We start from the raw sequence: 21650 nt of genomic DNA, 5'->3' as shown, positions 1-21650 counted from the left end.
GAACTGTACACTATGTTAGGCGGAGGTCAAGCCTGCAGAGGAAAACAAGGCCTACAAAGGGGTTAAGCATGGTAGTGGCCAGGGTGCAGGGGAGGGCTCTGTGAGTCTCACTTAGAGGGGTCAGAGCCAGACCTCACTGGACAAGGTATAATACTGAACAAACTTCAGGGAGGGAGGGAGAGAGCCCTACAGAGATCTGGGATAGAACATTTCAGACAGAGGCCAAGGCTCTGAAGGGCAGAGTTGGAGAAGATAACAGGGATGTTGAGCTCAAGAGTGGATTTTGGGAGACCATGTGGCTACTTAAAGAATGTAAGCTGGGCCTCACAGTGCCTGATACTACCTGCATAAGACCATCATTAGAGAGGAAAAGATCAAGACATCAAAAGTAAATGAGAGACTGATTGAGATGGGGAGGGAGTATGATGGAGAGTGGAGTTTCAAAGGGGTAAGTGGAGGGAGGGAGGGTATCACATGGGGTATTTTTATAATCATGGAAGTTGTTAATAAAAAAAAATTTTTTTAAAGAATGTAAACTGGGCTGGAGAGATAGCTTAGCGGTTAAGACATTTGCCTGCAAAACCGAAGGACCCCAGTTCAATTCCCTAGGACCCATATAAACCAAATGCACAAGGTGGCACATGTGTCTGGAGTTCATTTGCAATGGCTGAAGGCCCTGGTGTGCCCATTTCCTCTCTCTCTCTCTCTCTGCCTCTTTTGCTCTCTCGCTCTCTCAAACAAATAAATAAATAAAAAATTTAAAAAAGAACTTCAGCTGTAGCCAGGCATGGTGAACAACTTACACGTGAATGCCATGAGATGGAGATGTGTATGCATGCCCTTACACATGTGTGACACACCATGGTCTCTTGCCTTTGTAAACAAGCACCAGACACATGCACCACTCTTTGTATTCTTTTTTTGGGGGGGAGGGAGAGGCTCAAGGTAAGGACTCGCTCTAGCCCAGGCAGACCTAGAATTCACTATGTAGTCTCAGGGTGGCCTCAAACTCAGTGTAATCCGCCGCCTACCTCTGTCTACCGAGTACTGGGATTAAGGGTGTGTGCCACCACACCCGGCTTTGGCTTCACTTATTTATTTATTTATTTATTTATTTATTTATTTTTAATTTTTTATTTATTTATTTGAGAGTGACAGACACAGAGAGAAAGACAGACAGAGGGAGAGAGAGAGAATGGGCGCGCCAGGGCTTCCAGCTTCTGCAAACGAACTCCAGATGCGTGCGCCCCCTTGTGCATCTGGCTAACGTGGGACCTGGGGAACCGAGCCTCGAACAAGGGTCCTTAGGCTTCACAGGCAAGCGCTTAACCGCTAAGCCATCTCTCCAGCCCTGGCTTCACTTTTTATATTGTGATTTACATGAGTGCTGGAGAATTGAACCCTGAACCAGCAAGCACATTTAAACATCAAGCCACCTCTCCAGCCCCATCTAACTTTCATTTTATTGCTTCTGGATTTTGTGATATTTGTGGGAAAAGCCTTAAAAAGATCCTAAGAAACACAAATATAACTATGAGTTCTTTGGGAATTTTTCTTCCTTTCTTTTTTTCTTTCAGGCAGGGTCTCACTCTAGCTCAGGTTGACCTGGAATTCACTCTGTAGTCCCAGGTTGGCCTCCAACTCACAACCATCCTTCCTCTACCTCCTCAGTGCTGGGATTAAAGGCATGCGTCACCATGCCTGGCTACGGTTTTTAGTTTTTGAGGTTTTATTATTGACATTCAGCTCTCTGACACCACCAGGGTATAAGGAGAGAGAGACAGGGACACCGTGGTCTGTGTGTTTCAGTTACTCCTGGAGTAGAAGGGACAGGGTGAATTAGACAGCCACATGGTAGATGAGTCCTACTGAGCTGGTCCCCTTTCCTCTACAGTTGTGGAGTGGATGCCCACCCGGGGCCGGACTGTGGCAGGCATCTTGCTGGGCTTCTCTTTCACCTTGGGTCAGATCATCTTGGCTGGCGTGGCGTACCTGATCCGCCCCTGGCGGTGGCTGCAGTTGGCTGTCTCCGCTCCCTTCCTCATCTTTTTCCTCTATTCTTGGTATGTCTAACACAGACGGGTAAGGTGATGCATCCCCATGGTCCCATGACAGGTTGGGGCATTCAGGGGATAGACCTTGGTGAAAACAAAGGCCACAGAGTCACAAGTACTCACAAATGGCTTTAGGGAATCTTTGGCCAAACTTCTTCCATTGGGCATGGGGCTCTGAAACATACTTAAGTGATTTTGCCTTTAACTCCTGTGTGCTTCACAACAATCCCACGGTGCACGTCTTTAATCCCAGCACCCGGGAGGCAGAGGAAGAAGGAACAATGTGAGTCCAAGGCCACCCTGAGATTACATGGTGAATTCCAGGTCAGCCTGGGCTAGAGTGAGACCCTACCTCGAAAAACCAAAAAAGGAAAAAGGAGGAGGATGAAGAAGAAGAGAAGAGGGAGAAGGAGAAAGAAACTGAGGCATAGTCCAGAGAGGGGCCATGATTCATTCAAGACCACACAGTTAGAGTGAGGACCAGATTCAACACTGGGTGTGTCACTGTTTCTAAGGACACTTCAGTGACATTAAGACATACCGCACAAGAAGGGAAGGTGAAAAGTGTGAGAGCTGGAGAGATGGCTTAGCGGTTAAGCGCTTGCCTGTGAAGCCTAAGGACCCCGGGGTCAAGGTTCGATTCCCCAGGACCCACGTTAGCCAGATGCACAAGGGGGCACATACGTCTGGAGTTCGTTTGCAGAGGCTGGAGGCCCTGGCGCGCCCATTCTCTCTCTCCCTCTCTTTCTCCCTCTTTCTCTGTCACTGTCAAATAAATAAATAAACATAAAACCCAAAAAAAATTTTTAAAAAGAAGAAGGAAGGGTATTACCATGGGATATTTTTTATAATCATGGAAAATGTTAATAAAAATTGTAAAAAGATAAAAAATTAAATTAAATTAAATTTTAAAAAAAGAAAAGTGTGGGGGCAGGTTTCTTTCATCATTTAGAGGCATAGGTGGGAAAATGACAAATTCAAAGCCAATCTGGGTACATGGGAAAACTTATCTCAAGAAAAGAAAAAAAAAGTGGGGGAGTGGACAGGCGTGATGTGCCCATCTTTAATCGCAGAACTCAGGAGACAGGGGTAAGACAATTGCTATGAGTTTGAGACCAATCTGGGACTACAGAGTGAGTTCCAGATCAATGTGGGCTAAAATGAGAACCTACTTCGAAAACACCCCCTCCATAAAGAAGGAATAGTGTGGTGGTTTGACTCAGGTGTCCCCCATAAACTTAGGTGTTCTGAATGCTAGGTCCCCAGCTGATGGCAATTTGGGAATTAAAGCCTCCTGAAGCAGTGTATTGTTGGAGGCAGGTTTATAGGTGTTATAGCCAGCTTCCTCTTACCAGTGTTTGGCACATTCTCCTATTGCTATTGTCCACCTGATGTTCACCAGGAGGTGATGTCCACCCTTTCCTCATGCCATAGTTTTTCCCTGTCATCATGGAGTTTCCCCTCAAGTCTGGAAGCCAAAATAAATCTTTTTTATCCCACAAGCTGCTCTTGGTTGTTTTTTCTTTGTTTGTTTGTTTTTGTTTTTCTTCAAGATAGGGTCTCACTCAAGTGAGGCTGACCTGAAATTCATTATGTGGTCTCAGGGTGGCCTTGAACTCACTGTGATCCTTCTACCTCTGCCTCCCAAGTGCTGGGGTTAAAGGCGTGCACCACCACACCTGACTAACTTTTTATTGTTGTTGTTGGTGGTGGTGGTGGTGGTTTTTTGAGGCAGGGTCTGAGTAGCTCAGGCTGACCTGGATTTCACTATGTAGTCTCAGAGTGGCCTCAAACTCTAGGGGATCCTCCTACCTCTGCCTGTTGAGTGTTGGGATTAAAGGGGAGCGTCACCACGCCTGGTTTTGAAAATATTTTAAATTATTGACAACTTCCATAATTATAGACAACAAACAATGATAATTCCCTCCCCCCACTTTCACCTTCACAACTCTACTCTCCATCATATCCCCTCTCAACCAGTCTGTCTTTTATTTTGATGTCATCATCTTTTCCTCCTATTATCACGGTCTTATGTAGGTAGTGTCAGGCACTGCAAGGTCATGGATATTCAGGCCATTTTGTGTCTTCAAGAATGCATTGTAAGGAGTCCTATCTTTCCTTTGGCTCTTACATTTTTTTTTTCCACCTAGAGATATTTCAGTGCTGAGCACTCCTCTGTCACTTCTTTTCAGCACCATGGTGCCTTTTGAGTCACCACCCTCTGAAAAGAGAAGCTTCTCTAACCAAAAGTGAGAGTAGCATGAATATATGGTATGAACATTATGAGAAGTGCTTACTGGGCATTTGGTGAGCACAATATATGCATTTAGCCAAACACCAGCAGATGTTAACACCCCTAGGGCTCATGATTTCCCCTGTAATAGGTTTTACAGTATCAGGCATATATTCCCTCCCATGGAGCGGGCCTCCAGTCCAATTAGATAGCAGTTGGCTTCCCCCATAACAGACATGCCACTATTGCACCTGTTGGCTCATTTGGCCTGGCTGGCTCAACTTAAGGTTTGCAGTGTCCACTGCTGTTTATCTCCACTGGTGATTACTCTCTCTCCCGTGGATCTGCATGTAGAATAGCTCTTTCCAGCTTTCTGTCTCCACAGAGGAGGTTTTCAGCCCAGCTCCAGAAAGATTTCTCAGTGTTGGTTGGGTGTTTTCTGCCAGCAGTGTGAACCTGACTGCAACACTAGCCCTGTCCTTTATCCACCTTGCTTCCAGGTGGCTGCCAGAGTCATCCCGATGGCTCCTCCTGCATGGCAAGTCGCAGCAAGCTGTGCAGAACCTACAGAAAGTGGCTGTGATCAATGGTAGAAGGGAGGAAGGGGAAAGACTGACCATGGAGGTAAGTGAATGTGTGGAAGGAAGGCTGGGAATGTGTTTCCATTGTTGACACAGTCTCTAGTTACTAAAGATTCAGTATGAAAAGTATCATTTCTGGGCTGGAGAGATGGCTTAATGATTAAGGTGCTAGCCTGCAAAGCCTAATGATCCAAGTTTGATTCCCCAATACCCACCTAAGGTCAGATGTACAAGGTGGTACACACGTCTAGAGTTTGTTTGCAGCAGCTGAGGCCCTGGCGTACCTAATCTCTCCCCCACCACAACCTATCTCTGCTTGCAAATAAATAAATAATATATTTTAAAAAGAAAGTTCATAGCCAGGCAAGGTGGTACATGTCTTTTTTTTAATTTTTAAATTTTTAAATTTTTTTATTAATAACTTCCATGATTATAAAAAAATACCCCATGGTGATACCCTCCCTCCCCCCACTTACCCCTTTGAAACTCCACTCTCCATCATACCCCCTCCCTATCTCAGTCAGTCTCTCTTTTACTTTTGATGTCTTGATCTTTTCTTCCTCTTATGATGGTCTTAAGCCAGTAGTATCAGGCACTGTGAGGCCATGGATATCCAGGCCTTTTTTTTTTTTTTTTCTGAGGTAGGGTCTCACCATAGCCCAGGCTGAACTGGAATTCACTATGGAGTCTCAGGGTGGCCTCGAACTTATGGCACTCCTCCTACCTCTGCCTCCCAAGTGCTGGGATTAAAGGCATGCACCACCACGCCCAGCTACCAGGCTATTTTGTGTCTTGAGGGATCATGTTGTATGGAGTCCTGCTCTTCCTTTGGCTCTTACATTCTTTCCACCACCTCTTCCGCATTAGACCCTGAGCCTTGGAAGGTGTGATACAGATATTGCAGTACTGAGTACTACAGTCATTTCTTTCCATCACCATGATACCTGCTGAATCAGTCCAAGGTCACTGCCATCTGAAAAGAGAAGATTCTCAATCAAAAGTGAGAGTAGCATTAATATAAGGGTGTGAACATTAACAGAAGTGCTTACTGGGCAGTTTGATAAGCATAGTATATACATTTAGCCAGACAACAGCAGAAGTTACACCCCTAGGGCTCATGACTACCCCTGTTTTAAATTTTCAGTATCAGGGATGTATTCCCTTCCCATGGAGCGGGCCTCCAGTCCAATTGGAGGGCAGTTGGTTTTCCCCATAACAGAAGTGCCGCTATTGCACCCGTTGGCTCATTTGGCCTGGCTGGCCAATTATAAGGCTTACAGTGTCCACTGATGATTTCTCTTTCTCCCATTGAACTGCATGAAGAATGGCTTCTTCCAGCTTTCTGTCAGCTGGTCTACATGGAGGAGGTTATCAACTCAGTTCCAGCATGATTTCTCAGTGGCCTTGCAGCCCAAGTATATGGAGTCTTCAGCAATAGAGTCTTACCATCTATTCCTGGTAGAAAACCAAGCACCTCAGCAATGGCCTATAATGTTTTGGGGGCATCAGGGATCTCCTTAGCCAAAAACTCACTGGAAGATATCCCATCCCTGATACTGAAAATTTTCTAGCAACAATCTATAGTTCCTGAGTGCTCCATTGTCCAAAAAAGTAGGATTACATATGTTTTATTTATATCCTCTTATATTTTGATTAGCTGTCCCTCCATAAGGTGGTTCATGTCTTTAATCCCAGCATTTAGGAGTCTTGAGGTAGGAGTATCCCCATGAGTTTGAGGCCAGCCTGGGCTATAGAGCGGTCACCAATGGGAAACTGAAGTTTGAACAGATCAGGTAATTTGCCTCAGAAAACACAGTGTTGTGTGGCAGACCCATGCAGAAGCCCTGGGTTGGTTTGGATTTCTGTATTTGCTATGCTAGGTTTGGACACTAGGGCCTTGCACACATTACACAGTGTCCTATCAGTGAGCTACATCGCAGCCCGCCTGCTTTTAGTCTATCTGACACTATCTCAAAATCTACTTTTAATTTTTTTTAGAGAGTAAGAGGCAGAGAGAGAGGGAGAAAGAGAGAGAATGAGAATGAGAATATGGGTGCACCAGGGCCTCCAGCCACTGCAGACAAACTCCACAAGCACCACCTCGTGCACATGGATAATGTGGGTCCTGAAGAATCAAACCTGGGTCCTTTGGCTTTGCAGGCAAGTGCCTTAACCACTAAGACACCCCTCCAGTCCTAACTCAAAATCCATACCAGGAATGTGGGCAGGGCCCTCCAAAACCAAGGAGCCTCAAGAGTGTTGGAGTACACAGTGCAAAGCCTGCTACATCTGTGATGTTTTGAATGGATATTCCCCAGTTGATTCACGAATTTACTAAAGCTTGTAATTTAGGACTGGAGAGATGGATTAGTGGTTAAAGCAGTTGTCTGCAAAGCCTAAGGACCCAAAGAACCCATGCTCAACTCCCCAGATCCCACATAAGCCAGATGCACAAGGCAGTGCACACAAGGTGGCATGTGCATCTGGAGTTTGATTGCAGTGGCTGGAGGTCCTAGAGCCCCAATACTCTCTCTCTCTCTCTCATTTTAACAAAAAAAAGCCAATTGGCAAGAGAAACCCATAAAAGGGATACAAATTAGAAAGGAAGGGATCAAGTTATCATCCCTTGTTTTTAGATAGGCAGAATCAATTATTCTGAAAATGACAATCTTACCAAAAGCAATCTATACATTTAATGCAATCACCATCAAAATTACAATGGCATCCAGGCATGGTGGTGTACACTTTTAATCTCAGCACTCAGGAGGCAGAGGTAGGAAGATCACCATGAGTTCAGGGCCACCCTGAGACTGACTACATAGTGAATTCCAGGTCAGCTTGAGCTAGAGTGAGACACTGCCTCAAAAAACAAAACAAAACAAAACAAAACAAAACAAAACAAAACAAAAACAACAACAAAAGTTTCCAGAGCCAGGCGTGGTGGCGCATACCTTTAATCACTAGGGAGGCAGAGGTAAGAGGATCGCCATGAGTTCAAGGCCACCCTGAGGATACATAGCGAATTTCAGGTTAGCTTGAACTAGAGTGAGACCCTAAGAAGGTATGAAAACGTCATATGGAAACCTAGTGTATTGGACAATGGAATACTCAGAAGCCATAGATTGTTACTAGAAAATTTTCAGTGTCAGGGATGGGATAACTTCCAGTGAGTTGTTGGTCAGGGAGGCCCCTAATGCCCCTAAAACATTACAGGCCACTGCCAAGGCTCTTGGTTTCCCACTAGAAATTGATGGTAAGTTCCTTTTGCTGAAGACTCCACATACTTGGATTGCAAGGTCACTGAGAAATTCTGCTGAAGCTGAGCTGAAAACCTCCTCCATGTAGACCAGCTGACAGAAAGCTGGAAAAAAACTATGCTGTATGCAGTTCAATGGAGAGAGAGAAAAATCACCAGTGGAGATACTCAACAGTGGACACTGCAAGCCTTAAATTTGGTTGGCCAAATGAGCCAACAGGTGCAATAGTGGCATGCCTGTTATGGCGGAAACCAACTGCTCTCTAATTGGACTGGAGGCCCGTACCACAGGAGGGAATACATCCCTGATACTGAAAACCAACAACAGGGTAGTCATGAGCCCTAGGGGTGTAACGTCTGCTGGTGTCTGGATAAATGTATATACTATGCTCGCCGAACTGCCCAGTAAGCACTTCTCTTAATTTTCACACACACACACACACACACACACACACACATTTTGGTTTTTTGAGGTAGGTTCTCACTCTAGCTCAGACTGACCTGGAATTCTCTATGGAGTCACAGGGTTGCCTCGAACTTATGGTGATCCTCTTACTTCTGCCTCCCGAGTGTTGGGATTAAACTTTTGGTTAGAGAAGCTTCTCTTTTCAGATGGCAGTGACCTTGGAATGACTCAGAAGGTGCCATGGTGCTAAGAAGTGACAGAGGAGTGCTTAGCACTGCAACATCTCTATCACACCTTCCAAGGCTCAGGGTCTAATGCAGAACAGGTGGCAGAAAGAATGTAAGAGCCAAAGGAAGGGTAGGACTCCTTACAACATATTCCTCCAGACACAAAATGGTCTGGATATCCGTGAACTTGCAATGCCTGACACCATCTACACAAGACCATCATAACAGGAGGAAAAGATAGTGACATCAAAATAAATGAAAGACTACCGGGCATGGTGGCACACACCTTTAATCCCAGCACTTGGGAGGCAGAGGTAAAAGGATCACCATGAGTTTGAGGCCACCCTGAGATTACATAATATAATTCCAGGTCAGCCTGAGCTAAAGTGAAACCCTACCTCAAAAAAAACAAAAATAAATAAATAAATAAATAAATAAATAAATAAATAAATAAATAAATAAGAGACTGATTGAGAGGCAGAAGGGGTTTGATGGAGAGTGGAGTTGCAAAGGACAAAGTGAGGGGAGGGAGGGAGTTACCATGGGTCATTGTCTATAATTATGGAAGTTATCAATAAAAAATAAATTAAAAATAAAAGAATTTAACTCTACCTGAACAAAGGGGCCAGAGACATTGCTTAGTGTTTAAAGCTCTTGCCTGCAAAGCCTAAGAACTCATGTTGACATCTCCAAGTCCCATGCAGACAGATGTATGTGCCACAAGGGGGCGCACATGTCTGAGTTCATTCACAGCTGCTGAAAGGCCCTGGCACCCATTCTCTCTTTCTATCTCTAAAAAATAATACAAATAATACAAATTTCTTTTTTAACATATATATTTTTTATTGACAACTTCTATACTTACAGACAACAAACCATGGTATTTCCCTCCCCTCCCCTACCCTCTTTCCCCTTCATAACTCTGCTGTCTGTCATATCCCCTCACTCTCTCTATTAATCTCTCTTTTAATTTGATGTCATCATCTTTTTCTCCTATGAGGGTCTTGGGTGGGTATTGCTAGGCACTGCAAAGTCTTGGATATCAAGGCCAAATTCAGTCCAGACAGTTGTGTTTAAGGAGTGGTACCCTTCCTTTGGCTCTTACACTCTTTACGTCACCTCTTCCACAATGGACCCTGAGCCTTGGAGGGTGTGACATGTTTCAGTGCTGGACACTCCTCCGTCCCTTCTTCTCAGCACTATGTTGCCTTTTGGTTCATCGCAGTGGTCATCGCCATCTGAAAAGAGAAGCTTCTCTAACCAGTAGTGAGAGTAGCATTAACATATGAGTATGAACATTAAGTGTAGTGCTTTCAGGGCAATTTCATAAGAGTAACATATGTATTTATCCAGACAAGAGCAGGTATTATACCCCTATGGCTCATGAGCTCCCCTGACATAGGCTTTTGATTAGATTTTCAGTACCAGGCATGTATTCCCTCCCATAGAGTGGGCCTTCAGTCCAATTAGAGAGCAGTTGGTTTCCCCCAGAGCAGACATGCCACTGTTGCACCCATTTGGTCATTTGTCCTGTCTGGCCAAACTTGAAGCTTCCAGTGTCCACTGTTTTCACCACTGATGACTTCTGTCTCCCATAAGGCTGCATACAGTGCAGCTTTTTCCAGCTTTCAGTTGGCTGGGCTGCAGGGAGAAGGTTTCCTGCTCAGCACCAGCTTGATTTCTCAGTGGCTCTGCTGCTCAGGCAATAAAAGTAATTTCTGTGGCAACAAATATGATGTCTCCTCTTTCATTTTATATATGGCCAGCTGGATAGGCTTGCCTCAAAAAATAAAAATAGCTTGGCATGGTGGCACACGCCTTTAATCCCAGCACTTGGGAGGCAGAGGTAGGAGGATTGCTGTGAGTTTGAGGCCACCCTGAGACTACATAGTAAATTTCAGGCTAGCCTGGGCTAGAATGAGACCCTACCTTGAAAAACCAACAAAATAAAATAAAAGCTTGTAAATTGGCTCTCCAGCTGCCTAGCTGGAGGAGGTGTCACTGTGGGAGATCCTAGGGTCCAGCCCTAAGGTGTAAGGATGGATTTAGAATTCCAGTCAAAAGCTATGCAAGGTGCTGGAGCTTTGTCTGGGGCTCCTGAAGTGTGTTTGCTTGTGTATTGGTGGTGGCTTTTCTCTGTGCTTGGACCTATGAAGTTGGGCCAGCCTCTTCTGCCATTATGGAACTTTTCCTCTATCTGTAAGCTTCTGTAAATCCCTTCTTCTGTAACTGTGCCTAGTTTCGAAGTTCATCTCAGCGCCATAAGCTGACTGCTACAATCTCAAAGCCCTGGAAACAGCCTGATAAGGGCCATCAGTCCCGTGATGAAGAGAAGTCTAGGGCTGGCCGTCTTTCCAGGACCAAAAGTGTGACTCTCCTGTCCATGGGTCGAGGCATTATGGGGGCCCCAGGCCCCTTGCTGTCCCTGAGCAGACATTCTTCACTCAGGTGGTGAGCTCCTACATCCAGAGTGAGTTTGCAAGTGTCCGTACCTCCAACTCCATTTTAGACCTCTTCCGAACTCCGGCCATCCGCAAGGTCACATGCTGTCTCATGATGGTCTGGTAAGTGATGGGCTCACACCCAAGTCTTTTTTAAAAGTTATTTATTTATTTACAAGCAGGGAGAGAGAGAGAGAGAGACAAGGAGAGGAAGAATGAGCGTGCCAGGGTGTCTAGCTGCTGCAAATGAACTTCAGATGTATGTCCACTTTGAGCATCTGGCTTAAGTGGGTCCTGGAGAATTGAACCTGGGTCCTTTGGCTTTGCAGACAAATGCCTTAACTGCTGAGCCATCTCACCAGCCCTTTGTTTTTGAGATAGGGCTTCACTTAATCCAGGCTGGCTTTGAATTCACTATGTGGCAGAGGCTGGCCTTGAACTCCTGATCCTCCAACCTTCATCTCTCAAGTTCTAGAATTGAAGGTATATGAAACCATGTCTGACAAGTGTCCATTCTTTTTTTTTATATAAATTTTTTTAATTATTTATTTATTTATTTGAGAGCGACAGATACAGAGAGAAAGACAGATAGAGGGGGAGAGAGAGAATGGGCGCGCCAGGGCTTCCAGCCTCTGCAAACGAACTCCAGACGCGTGCGCCCCCTTGTGCATCTGGCTAACATGGGACCTGGGGAACTGAGCCTTGAACCGGGGTCCTTAGGCTTCACAGGCAAGCGCTTAACCGCTAAGCCATCTATCTCTCCAGCCCGTGTCCGGTCTTTTTAAAGTTGTTTGTTTTGGTGTTTGTACATATGTGTGTATGAACACCCACGTGTCACAGCCTGTGTGTAGAAGTCAGAGGATGGCCTCACAGTATCAGTCCTTTCCTTCCAACTTGAGACAGGACATCTCTTATTGTTGCTGCCAGGAAGGCCAGTCTAACTGACCCATGGGCCTTAGGCTTCTCCTGGCTTTGTGTCCAAACTGCAGGAGGCATGTTGGGACTACAGACCCAAGTGCCACTTTGCTTCTGACTTCATGTGGATGTTGAGAATTGAATTTGTGTCAACAAGCTAGCAGAGCAAGAGCCATTTCTCGAGCTTCTAAAGTATCCACTCTTTAAAAAAGAAATTACGGGGCTGGAGAAATGGCTTAGTAGTTAAGGCATTTGCCTGCAAAGCCAAAGGACCCAGGTTCAATTCCCCAGGACCCACATAAGCCAGATGCACAAGAGGGTGCATGTTCATTTGCAGTGGCTGGAGGCCCTGGCGTGCCCATTCTCTCCCTCTCTCTCTCTCTCTCTCTCTCTGACTCACTCAAACAAGTAATAAAATAAAAGGTTTTTTTTTTTTGTTTTTGTTTTTTTTAATTCTAGAGCCAGGCAATGTGGCACATGCTTTTAATCCCAGCACTCGGGAGGCAGAGGTAGGAGGATCACCATGAGTTTGAGGCCACTCTGAGATTACATAGTGAATTCCAGGTTAGCATGGGCTAGAGCGAGACCCTACCTTGGAAAACCCAAAAATAATAATGATAAATAATAATAAATAAAGTAGGTGCTGGAGAGATGGCTTAGCAGTTAAGGAGCTTGCCTATGAAGCCTAAGGACCCGGGTTCAATTCCCCAGTACCTATGTAAAGCCAGATGCACAAGATGGCACATGTGTCTGGAGTTCTCTGAAGTGGCTACAGATTCTGGTGTGCTCATTCTCAATCTCTCTCTCTCTCTCTCTCTCTTAAATAAATAAATAAATAAAATAGTCAGGTGTGGTGGTGCATGTCTTTAATGCCAGCACTCAGGATGCAGAGGTAGGAGAATCGCCATGACTTTGAGGCCACCCTGAGACTACACAATGAATTCCAGGTCAACCTGGGCTAGAGTGAGACCGTACTTCAAAAAAATAATAATAATAAGTAAATAAAAAATAAAACAAAGCAAAACAAAAGACAAGTCAAACAAACAAAGAAAAATAGGTGCCTGGGTTCAATGTACAAAAAGAAAGAAAGAAAGAAAGAAAGAAAGAAAGAAAGAAAGAAAGAAAGAAAGAAAGAAAGAAAGAAAGAAAGAAAGGAAGACAAGCCAGACGCAATAGAGGCAATGCCCACGCTCTGCATAAACTAGAAGCTGACAGCCCCTAGGGAGAGCGGCTGACAGAAAAACATGACCATCCTTGTGTCTCCCCTCTGGACTGCCAGGACAGTAAATATTTGAGGCTGTTGTTTACAAGACTAGCTGTTCAAAGCATTCCTATCTGGGCTGAAGGGATGGCCTAACAGTTAAGACATTTGCCTGCAAAGACAAAGGACTCAGGTTCAATTCCCCAGGACCCACGTTAGCCAGATGCACAAGGGGGCGCACACATCTGGAGTTCATTTGCAGTGGCTGGAGGCCCTTAATCTCCCATTCGTTCTCTCTCTGTCTCCCTCTTTCTCTGTCAAATAAATAAATACGAATAAGAATTCCTATCTGTCCTCTAGAGCCAATTGGGACACTTGCATTTAGAGGCCCTGGCACACCCATTCTTTCTCTCTTATCTGCCTCTTTCTCTCTGTCTCTCACATAAATAAATAAAATTGAAATATTAAAAAAAAATTAAGCCAGGCGTGGTGGTGCACACCTTTAATACCAGCACTCAGGAGGTAGAGGTAGGAGGATTGCCATGGAAGGCCACCCTGAGACTACATAGTGAAACCAAGTCAGCCTGGGCTAGAGCGAGATCCTACCTCAAAAAAACAAAATATAAATAAATAAATAATACGAACAAAGTGCTTTTATTAAACCTGTCCTGGAATGTTCTCAAATAGTCTTACCTGCTTTGGATTTGGAGCTGTGCTTCCTGGGCAATGAGAATGAGGGACTGTCCCCCAACTCTAGAGGCTGGGCAGCGGGAAAGCTGAGGGCTCACCCTGGTCCTTTTGCAAGACAACCCCTTTCTCACTATCTTCTTCCTGCTAGAAAGAAACAAACCATGAGCTATAAAATTGGGGGTTGAAAGTTCTATCTTAGATCCTTCCAGAAAAAGTCAGTATGCAAAGATTCATTTTATAAAAATATTTATATTTTTGTAAGCAGAGAGAGATAAGAGAAACAGGAAGAATGGGTAGGCCAGAGCTTCCAGCTACTGCAAACAGATTCCATGTGCATCTGGCTCTGAAAGCACCTTAACCTCTGAGCCATTTCTTCAACCCCCTTTATTTTATTAGTAAGACTCATTTTATTAAAAACAACTTGGGATGGAGGGGGTTAGAGAGATACCTTAACAGTTAAGGTGCATGCCTGTGAAACCTAAGGACCCAGGTTCGATTCCCCAGGGCCCATGTAAGCCATGTGCACAAGGTGGCACATGCATCTGGAGTTCATTTGCAGCAGCCAGAGACCTTGGCATACCCATGCTCTCTCTATATCTGCCTCTCTTTCAAATAAATAAATTAATTAAAAATTAATTTAAAATGTAAAAAACAAAAACCCTCCCCCCAAAAAAAACCCCAAAATGTGTTTATTATATGTTTTGCTACTTGCTTTTTATTTTATTTTATTTTTTGAGGCAAGCCCAGCAGACTAGCCTTTTTTTACGCAAGAAAGTAACAGCGAGGGTGAGAGAGAGAATTGATGCACCAGGGTCCTAAGCCACTGTAATTGAACTCCAGATGCATGCCTTGTGTGCATGTGAAAACCTGTGCACTTGGGTCACCTTGTGCGTCTGGTTTAATGGGATCTGAGAAGTTGAACATGGGTCCTTACGCTTCTCAAGCAAGCATCATAACCAATAAGTCATCTCTCCAGCCCCTTTTTTTTTTAAGCAGAGAGAGAGAGAGAGAGAGAGAATGGGCACACCAGGGCCTCCCACCACTTTAAGTGAACTCCAGATGCATGTACCACTTTATGCATCTGGCTTTATGTGGGTATTGGGGACTTGAACTCTGGTCCTTAGGCTCTGCAGGCAGGCACCTTAACCACTGGGTCATCTCTCCAGGCCCTACTTGCTTTGTTTAGCTTAATTGTATGAAGCCAGCTCGTAGTACATAGGACTTTGTAATAAATATTTGACATATAAATAAAGGAAGGAATTTTAGGATATTAGAAGCCCCCAAAATGTCAGATGTAGCCCTGGGGGTTTGGTGGCACAAGCCTTTAACCCTCGTATTTGGGAGGCTCAGGTGGGAAGATCACTGCCTAGAGTTTCAGGCCATCCTAGGCTACAGAGTAAATTACAAGGCAGCCTGGTCTAGTGTGAGACCCTGCTTCAAAAAAACAAAAATTCCGGGAGTGGTGGTGTACTCCTTTAATCCCAATACTGGGAGGCGATGATAGGAGGATTGCTGTGAGGTTGAGGCCACCCTGAGACTGCATAGTGAATTCTAGGTCAACCTGTGCTAGAGTGAAACCCTACCTCGAAAAAAAAAAAAAAGGTGGGGGGGGGAGGCTAGACAGACGGCTCAGTGGTTAAAAGGTATTTACTTGCTTATAAAGCCTGAAGGCCTGAATTTGATTCCCCAGTACCCATGTAAAGCCAGATGCACAAAGTGGCGCATGCATCTAGAGTTTGTTTACAGTGGCAGGAGGCCCTCCTCTCTCTTTCTCACTCTCTCAAATAAATAAATAATACTTTTTAAAAACGAAAAATGTCAAATAAAAGGGAATCTTAAACTGGACATGGTGGCACATGCCTTTAACCCCAACACTCAGGAGGCAGAGGTAGGAGGATCGCCATGAGTTCGAGGCCAGCCTGAGACTACATAGTGATTTCTAGGTCAGCCTGGACTACAGTGAAATCCTACCTTGAAAAACCAAAAAAAAGAAAAGAAAAGAAGAAGGGAATCTTAGAGAATTCCTGGTCCATGGTGTCCATTCTCCCTGTGCAATGCTCTAACTTGACATAATTACACCCATCTCTGTATTTCTAACATATTTTTATTTGTGTATTTATTATTGAAAAGGGGGGGGGGCTGGAGAGATGGCTTAGCTGCTAAGCACTTGCAGTAAAGTCTAAGGACCCATTTTGAGGCTCAATTCCCCAGGACCCACGTAAACCAGATGCACAAGGTGGCACATGCATCTGGAATTCATTTGCAGTGGCTGGAGGCCTTGATGCTCCCATTCTCTATCTCTCTCTCGCTCTCTCTCTCTCCTCCTCCTCTTTCTCTCTCTGTTGCTCTCAAATAAATAAAGACAAACAAAAGAGAGAGAGAGAGAGAACATGCTAGGGCTTTTTGTAGCTGTAAACTCCAGACACATATACCACTTTGTGCATCTAGCTTTACATTGGTTTTAACCACTTTTTTTGTTGTTGTTGGTGGTGGTTGATTTTTTGAGGTAGGGTCTCACTCTGGCCCAGGCTGGCCAGGAATTGACTATGTAGTCTCAGGATGGCCTTGAACTCACAACGATCCTCGATCCTCCTACCACTGCCTCCCAAATACTGGGATTAAGGGTGTGCGCCAATATGCCTGGTAGTTTTAACCACTATTTTGGTAATCCCTCTGCCCCAGCAGTTCCTTGCATGCATATAAACCTTATAGAATAAGGTCAGTTGGGTTGGGCGTGGTGGTACACACATTTAATCCCAGCACTCAGGAAGCCTCGAACTCATGGCAATCCTCCTACCTTTGCCTCCCAAGTAGGAGCATCACCATGAGTTCAAAGCCACTCTGAAGTACAGAATGAATTCCAGATCCGCCTGAGCTAGAGTGGACCCTCCCTCCAAAGGATACGGAAGAAGAAAGAGAAGAAGAAAAGCAGAAGGTGGTCAGTTGTATAGTCAGCCAAACATGTACTGCCAGACACTGCCACAAAGTATTATTTCTCAACTACTATATGATTCATTAAATATTTGTCTTTTTTTTTTTCAAGGTAGGGTCTTACTCTAACTCAGGCTGACCTGGAATACCTGAAATTCACTATGTAATCTCAGGCTGACTTCGCACTCACAGAGATCCTACTTCTGCCTTCCTAATGCGCCATAATGCTCATCTCACACTAGTGATTTTTAAATATATTTTTTATTTTTATTTATTTGAGAGAGAAAGAGGCAGAGAATGAGAGAGAGAATGGGCATGCCAAGGCTTCCAGCCAGGGCAAACGAACTCCTGATGCATGTGCCACTTTGTGCATCTGGCTTATGTGGGTCCTGGGAAATCAAACCAAAGTCGTTTGGCTTTGCACCTTAACCACTAAGCATCTTGCCAGCCTCACATTAATGGTTTTATTTATTTATTTACTTATTTATTTATTTATTTATTTATTTATTTGCTTTTCAAGGTAGGGTCTCACTCTAGTCCAGGCTGACCTGGAATTCACTATGTACTCTCAGGGTGGCCTTGAACTCGTGGCCATCCTCCTACATCTGCCTCCCGAGTACTGGGATTAAAGGCATGGACCACCATGCATGGCTCACATTAATGATTTTTAAAAAAATATTTAATTAATTAATTTATTTGGGAGAAGGAGTGAGAGGGAGAGAGGGAATGGGCACGCTATGGCCTCTAGCCCTGCATCTGGCTTACGTGGGTCCTGGAGAGTCAAACCGGATCCTTTGGCTTTGAGGGCAAGTGACTTGACTGCTAAGCCATCTCTCCAGCTCTTCACTAATGATTTTTGAGACAGCCTAAGATACATTCCAGTTGGCCCAGATTCACTTTGGCACCTCAGCATATTAACCCCTTCCTCTTACCTCGGGGTACTGGGATCTCCCTTTCTTGCTACACAAGACACACTTCCATCTGCAGGTCCCTAGTAAATTGCACCCTGCCAATCTTGGGTTTGTTGGCCTCTTTCTTGGGACTTGTGGTGCCTTCTGTCCTTGGCAGTCACTTCTCTTACACTGAGTTTTTCCAAAACATGTTGTCAATACCAATCTTGCCTGGATAGCATTCCAGTTTATCATGGTTTAGTATCTTTGGCAAAACAGGCCCTTATACTTCCCCCTACTTGAGCCAACCAAAATATCATTAGGCACAGGATAGGAATATAAAACAGGTGGCTTTGTCTGCTCAGTTTTCTCAAAGGCCACTTTGTTTTCATGTATGTTTAGTCTTATTTTGCTACATAACAAATAATCAAACTTTTAATGGCTTAAAGCAACATCCATCATGAGTTTCCAGCCCTGTAGGAAATGTAGCTGAGTTCCCTGCATAGGCTTGTACAAGCTTGAGCCAAAGGTACTTGAATGACAGGCTCAGCTCCTCACTCAAGTCTCTGGGAAGGATTCACATTCAAGTTCATTTAGATTGTCAGCAGGATTCAATCCTTGCAGCTGTAGGGTGAATGTGCCCATTTCCTTGCTGGCCAAGGTCCCAAAAGACCACCCACATTCCTAACCAGGTAGCCACCTACACCTCAATAAAGTTTCTCACAGCCAGGCATGGTGGCACATACCTTTAATCCCAGCACTCAGGAGACAGAGGTAGGAGGATCGCCGTGAGTTCGAGGCCACCCTGAGACTACGTAGTGAATTCCAGGTCAGCCTACACTAGAATGAGACCCTACCACGAAAAACAAAAACAAACAAACAAAAAGACTCTCTCATATCAAATTGATCTTTTCCAGGTGGCGTGATGCACACTTGTAATCTCAGCACTTGGGAGGCAGAGGCAGAAGGGTTTAGCCAGGCACAGTGACTCATGCCTTTAATCCCAGCACTCAGGAGACAGAGGCAGGAGGATCACTGTGAGTTCAAGGTCACCCTGAGAATACAGAATGAATTCTAGGCCAGCTGGGGCTAGGGTGAGACCCTACCTTGAAAAAAAAATCAAATCAAATCAAAGCCAGGGGTGGTGGCACGTGCTTTAATCCCAGCAGAGGAAGGAGGATTGCCATAAGTTTGAGACCACCCTAAGACTTCACTGTGAATTCCAGGTCAGCCTGGGCTAGAGCAAGACTCTACCTTGAACCCCCCCCAAAAAAATATATATATATGTATTTGTATGTATGCATGGGTTTTCATGTTTATGTTTGAATATCTAATTCCCTATCTAATAGCTGGGGAAGAGTACTAGATGCCAGGAGCTGGGGGAATTATGGTCTTATTTATTTTGCTTAGGGGTTTTATACTTTCCTTTTCATCTTTTTGTTTTGTTTTGTTTTACAAGATAGGGTCTCACTCTAGCTCAGACTGACCTGGAATTCACTATGGAGTCTCAGGATGGCCTTGAACTCATGGCAATCCTCCTACATCTGCCTCTTGAGTGTTGGCATTAAAGACGTGCGCCACCATGCCTGACTTTTTTTTTTTAATTTAAGACAGACAGAGGGAGAGAAAGAAAGAGAGAGAGAGAATGGGTGCACCAGGACCTCTAAGCCACTGCTAACGAACTTTAGATACATGCGCCACCTTGTGCATCTGGCTTATGTGGGATCTGGAAAATTGAACCTGAGTCCTTAGGCTTTGCAGGCAAGCACCTTGATGGCTAAGCCACCTCTCCAGCCCAGGTTTTATGTTTTAAGGGTTTTATTATTATTATTATTTTTAATTTTATGAGGTAGGGGCTCCCTCTAGCACAGGCGGATCTGGAATTCACTCTGTAGTCTCAAGCTGACCTTTAACTCACAGTGATCCTCCTGCCTCTGCCTCCTGTGTATTAAAGGTGTGTGCTACCATGCCTGGCAAAGTTTGTTTGTTTCTTTTTAAAAAATATTTTTATTGGGCTGGAGAGATGGCTTAGCAGTTAAGCGCTTGCCTGTGAAGCCTAAGGACCCCGGTTCGAGGCTCGGTTCCCCAGGTCCCACGTTAGCCAGATGCACAAGGGGGCGCACGCGTCTGGAGTTCGTTTGCAGAGGCTGGAGGCCCTGGCACGCCCATTCTCTCTTTCTTCCTCTATCTGCCTTTCTCTCTGTGTCTGTCGTTCTCAAGTAAATAAATAAAAAATTAAAAAAAATATTTTTATTTATTTGCAAGCAGAAAAAGATAGAAGAAAGGCAAAGAGAATGGGTACCCCAGGGCCTCCAGCTGCTACATCTGGCTTTACTGGGGTACTGGGGCATCAAACCAGGGTTGTCAAGCTTTGCAGTTAAGTGCCTTAACCGCTGAGCCATCTCTCCAATTTTTTTATATGCTTAAAAAAATATGTTTTAGTCGGGCATGGTGGCACATGCCTTTAATCCCAGTACTCAGAAGGCAGAGGTAGGAGGATTGCCATGAGTTCGAGGCCACCCTGAGAGTCCATAGTGAATTCCAGGTCAGCATGGGCTAGAGTGAGACCCTACCTCAAAAAAAAAAAAAAAAAGTTTTAGCTGGGCATGGTGGTGCACACCTTTAATCCCTGCACTCAAGAGGCAGAGGTAGGAGGATTGCTATGAATTTGAGGCCACCCTGAGACTCCATACTGAATTGCAGGTCTGCCTGAGCTAGAGTGAGACTCTATCTCAAAAAATTTTATTTATTTATGAGCAAGAGAGACAAAGGCAGAGAGGGAATGGAGAGAATGGGTGCATCAGGGCTCTAGCCACTGCAATGAACTCCAGATACATGCACCACTTTGGGCATCTGGCTTTAAATGGGTACTGGGGAATCCAACTTGGGTCATTAGGTTTTGCAGGCAAGCACCTTAGCTGCTAAGTCATCTCCCCAGCTCCATTTTTATTTGTTTTTAGCATTGCTTTAGTTCCAGCACTATACCTACACTAATGGAAAACCAAACACACCCCAGAGCCCATGCTGGAACTCAGGGGAGTAGGCAGTGGGAAAGAAATGTGTGGGGAGACTTTGGGCTCTGAAGTCAGAGACCAGGGGAAGTAGAAGGGGGTACAATAGAAGGTTAGAGAATTTTTACTGCTTAAGGGGAAGAGTTTGGGGTTATATACTCCTGGATCCCCTGCCCCCAGCCCAGGACAATGAGGCGCTGACTGAAATGGAGCTGTTCGGCCATCTTTCCCAGGTTCTCCAACTCTATGGCTTACTATGGCATGGCCATGGACTTGCAGAAGTTCGGGCTCAGCATCTACCTGGTGCAGGCCCTGTTTGGGATCATAGACGTCCCTGCCATGCTGGTGGCCACCACCACCATGATTTATGTGGGCCGTCGGGCCACAGTGGCCTCCTTCCTCATCCTGGCTGGACTCATGGTCATTGCCAACATGTTTGTGCCTGAAGGTGAGTTGTCAACGCTGCCCCGTGCCAGGCCTCCTAGATGCAGCCTCCATGAGCCCTGGGAGCCTCTTGGGGGACGGAAAGAAAAGAAAGTGACTGGAACTTCAGGGTTTTTGTTTGTTTGTTTTGTGTTTTCGAGGTAGGGTCTCACTCTAGCCCAGACTGACCTGGAATTCACCTTATAGTCTCAGGGTGCTCTCAAATTCATGGAGATCCTCCTACCTCTGCCTATGTGGCAAACTCTATTTATCTGCTGAGTCAGCCCCTGATTTTTTTTGATTTTTTTTTGTTCATTTTAATTTATTTATTTGAGAATGACAGAGACAGAAGGAGGCAGAGAGAGAATGAGAATGGGCACGCCAGGGCTTC

The 21650-nt window shown here is 44.9% G+C and overlaps 1 protein-coding gene across 1 annotated transcript in view; it reads left to right on the top strand.

The window, feature by feature from the left end:
- LOC101615822 (solute carrier family 22 member 20) overlaps nt 1–21650 on the top strand; it is a 52461-nt gene that overhangs the window by 6866 nt on the left and 23945 nt on the right. The window contains exons 4-7 of the mRNA XM_004656659.2: nt 1895–2063; nt 4788–4911; nt 11206–11321; nt 21070–21284. Of these exons, the coding sequence (XP_004656716.2) occupies nt 1895–2063; nt 4788–4911; nt 11206–11321; nt 21070–21284 (624 nt within the window). The remainder of the gene's footprint in view (nt 1–1894; nt 2064–4787; nt 4912–11205; nt 11322–21069; nt 21285–21650) is intronic.

Source organism: Jaculus jaculus, chromosome 1 (genome assembly GCF_020740685.1).
Source record: "Jaculus jaculus isolate mJacJac1 chromosome 1, mJacJac1.mat.Y.cur, whole genome shotgun sequence".
Classification (NCBI taxonomy): domain Eukaryota; kingdom Metazoa; phylum Chordata; class Mammalia; order Rodentia; family Dipodidae; genus Jaculus; species Jaculus jaculus.
The sequence above is the reverse complement of the archived record's forward strand: the minus strand, read 5'-3'. Positions and strand labels throughout refer to the sequence as shown.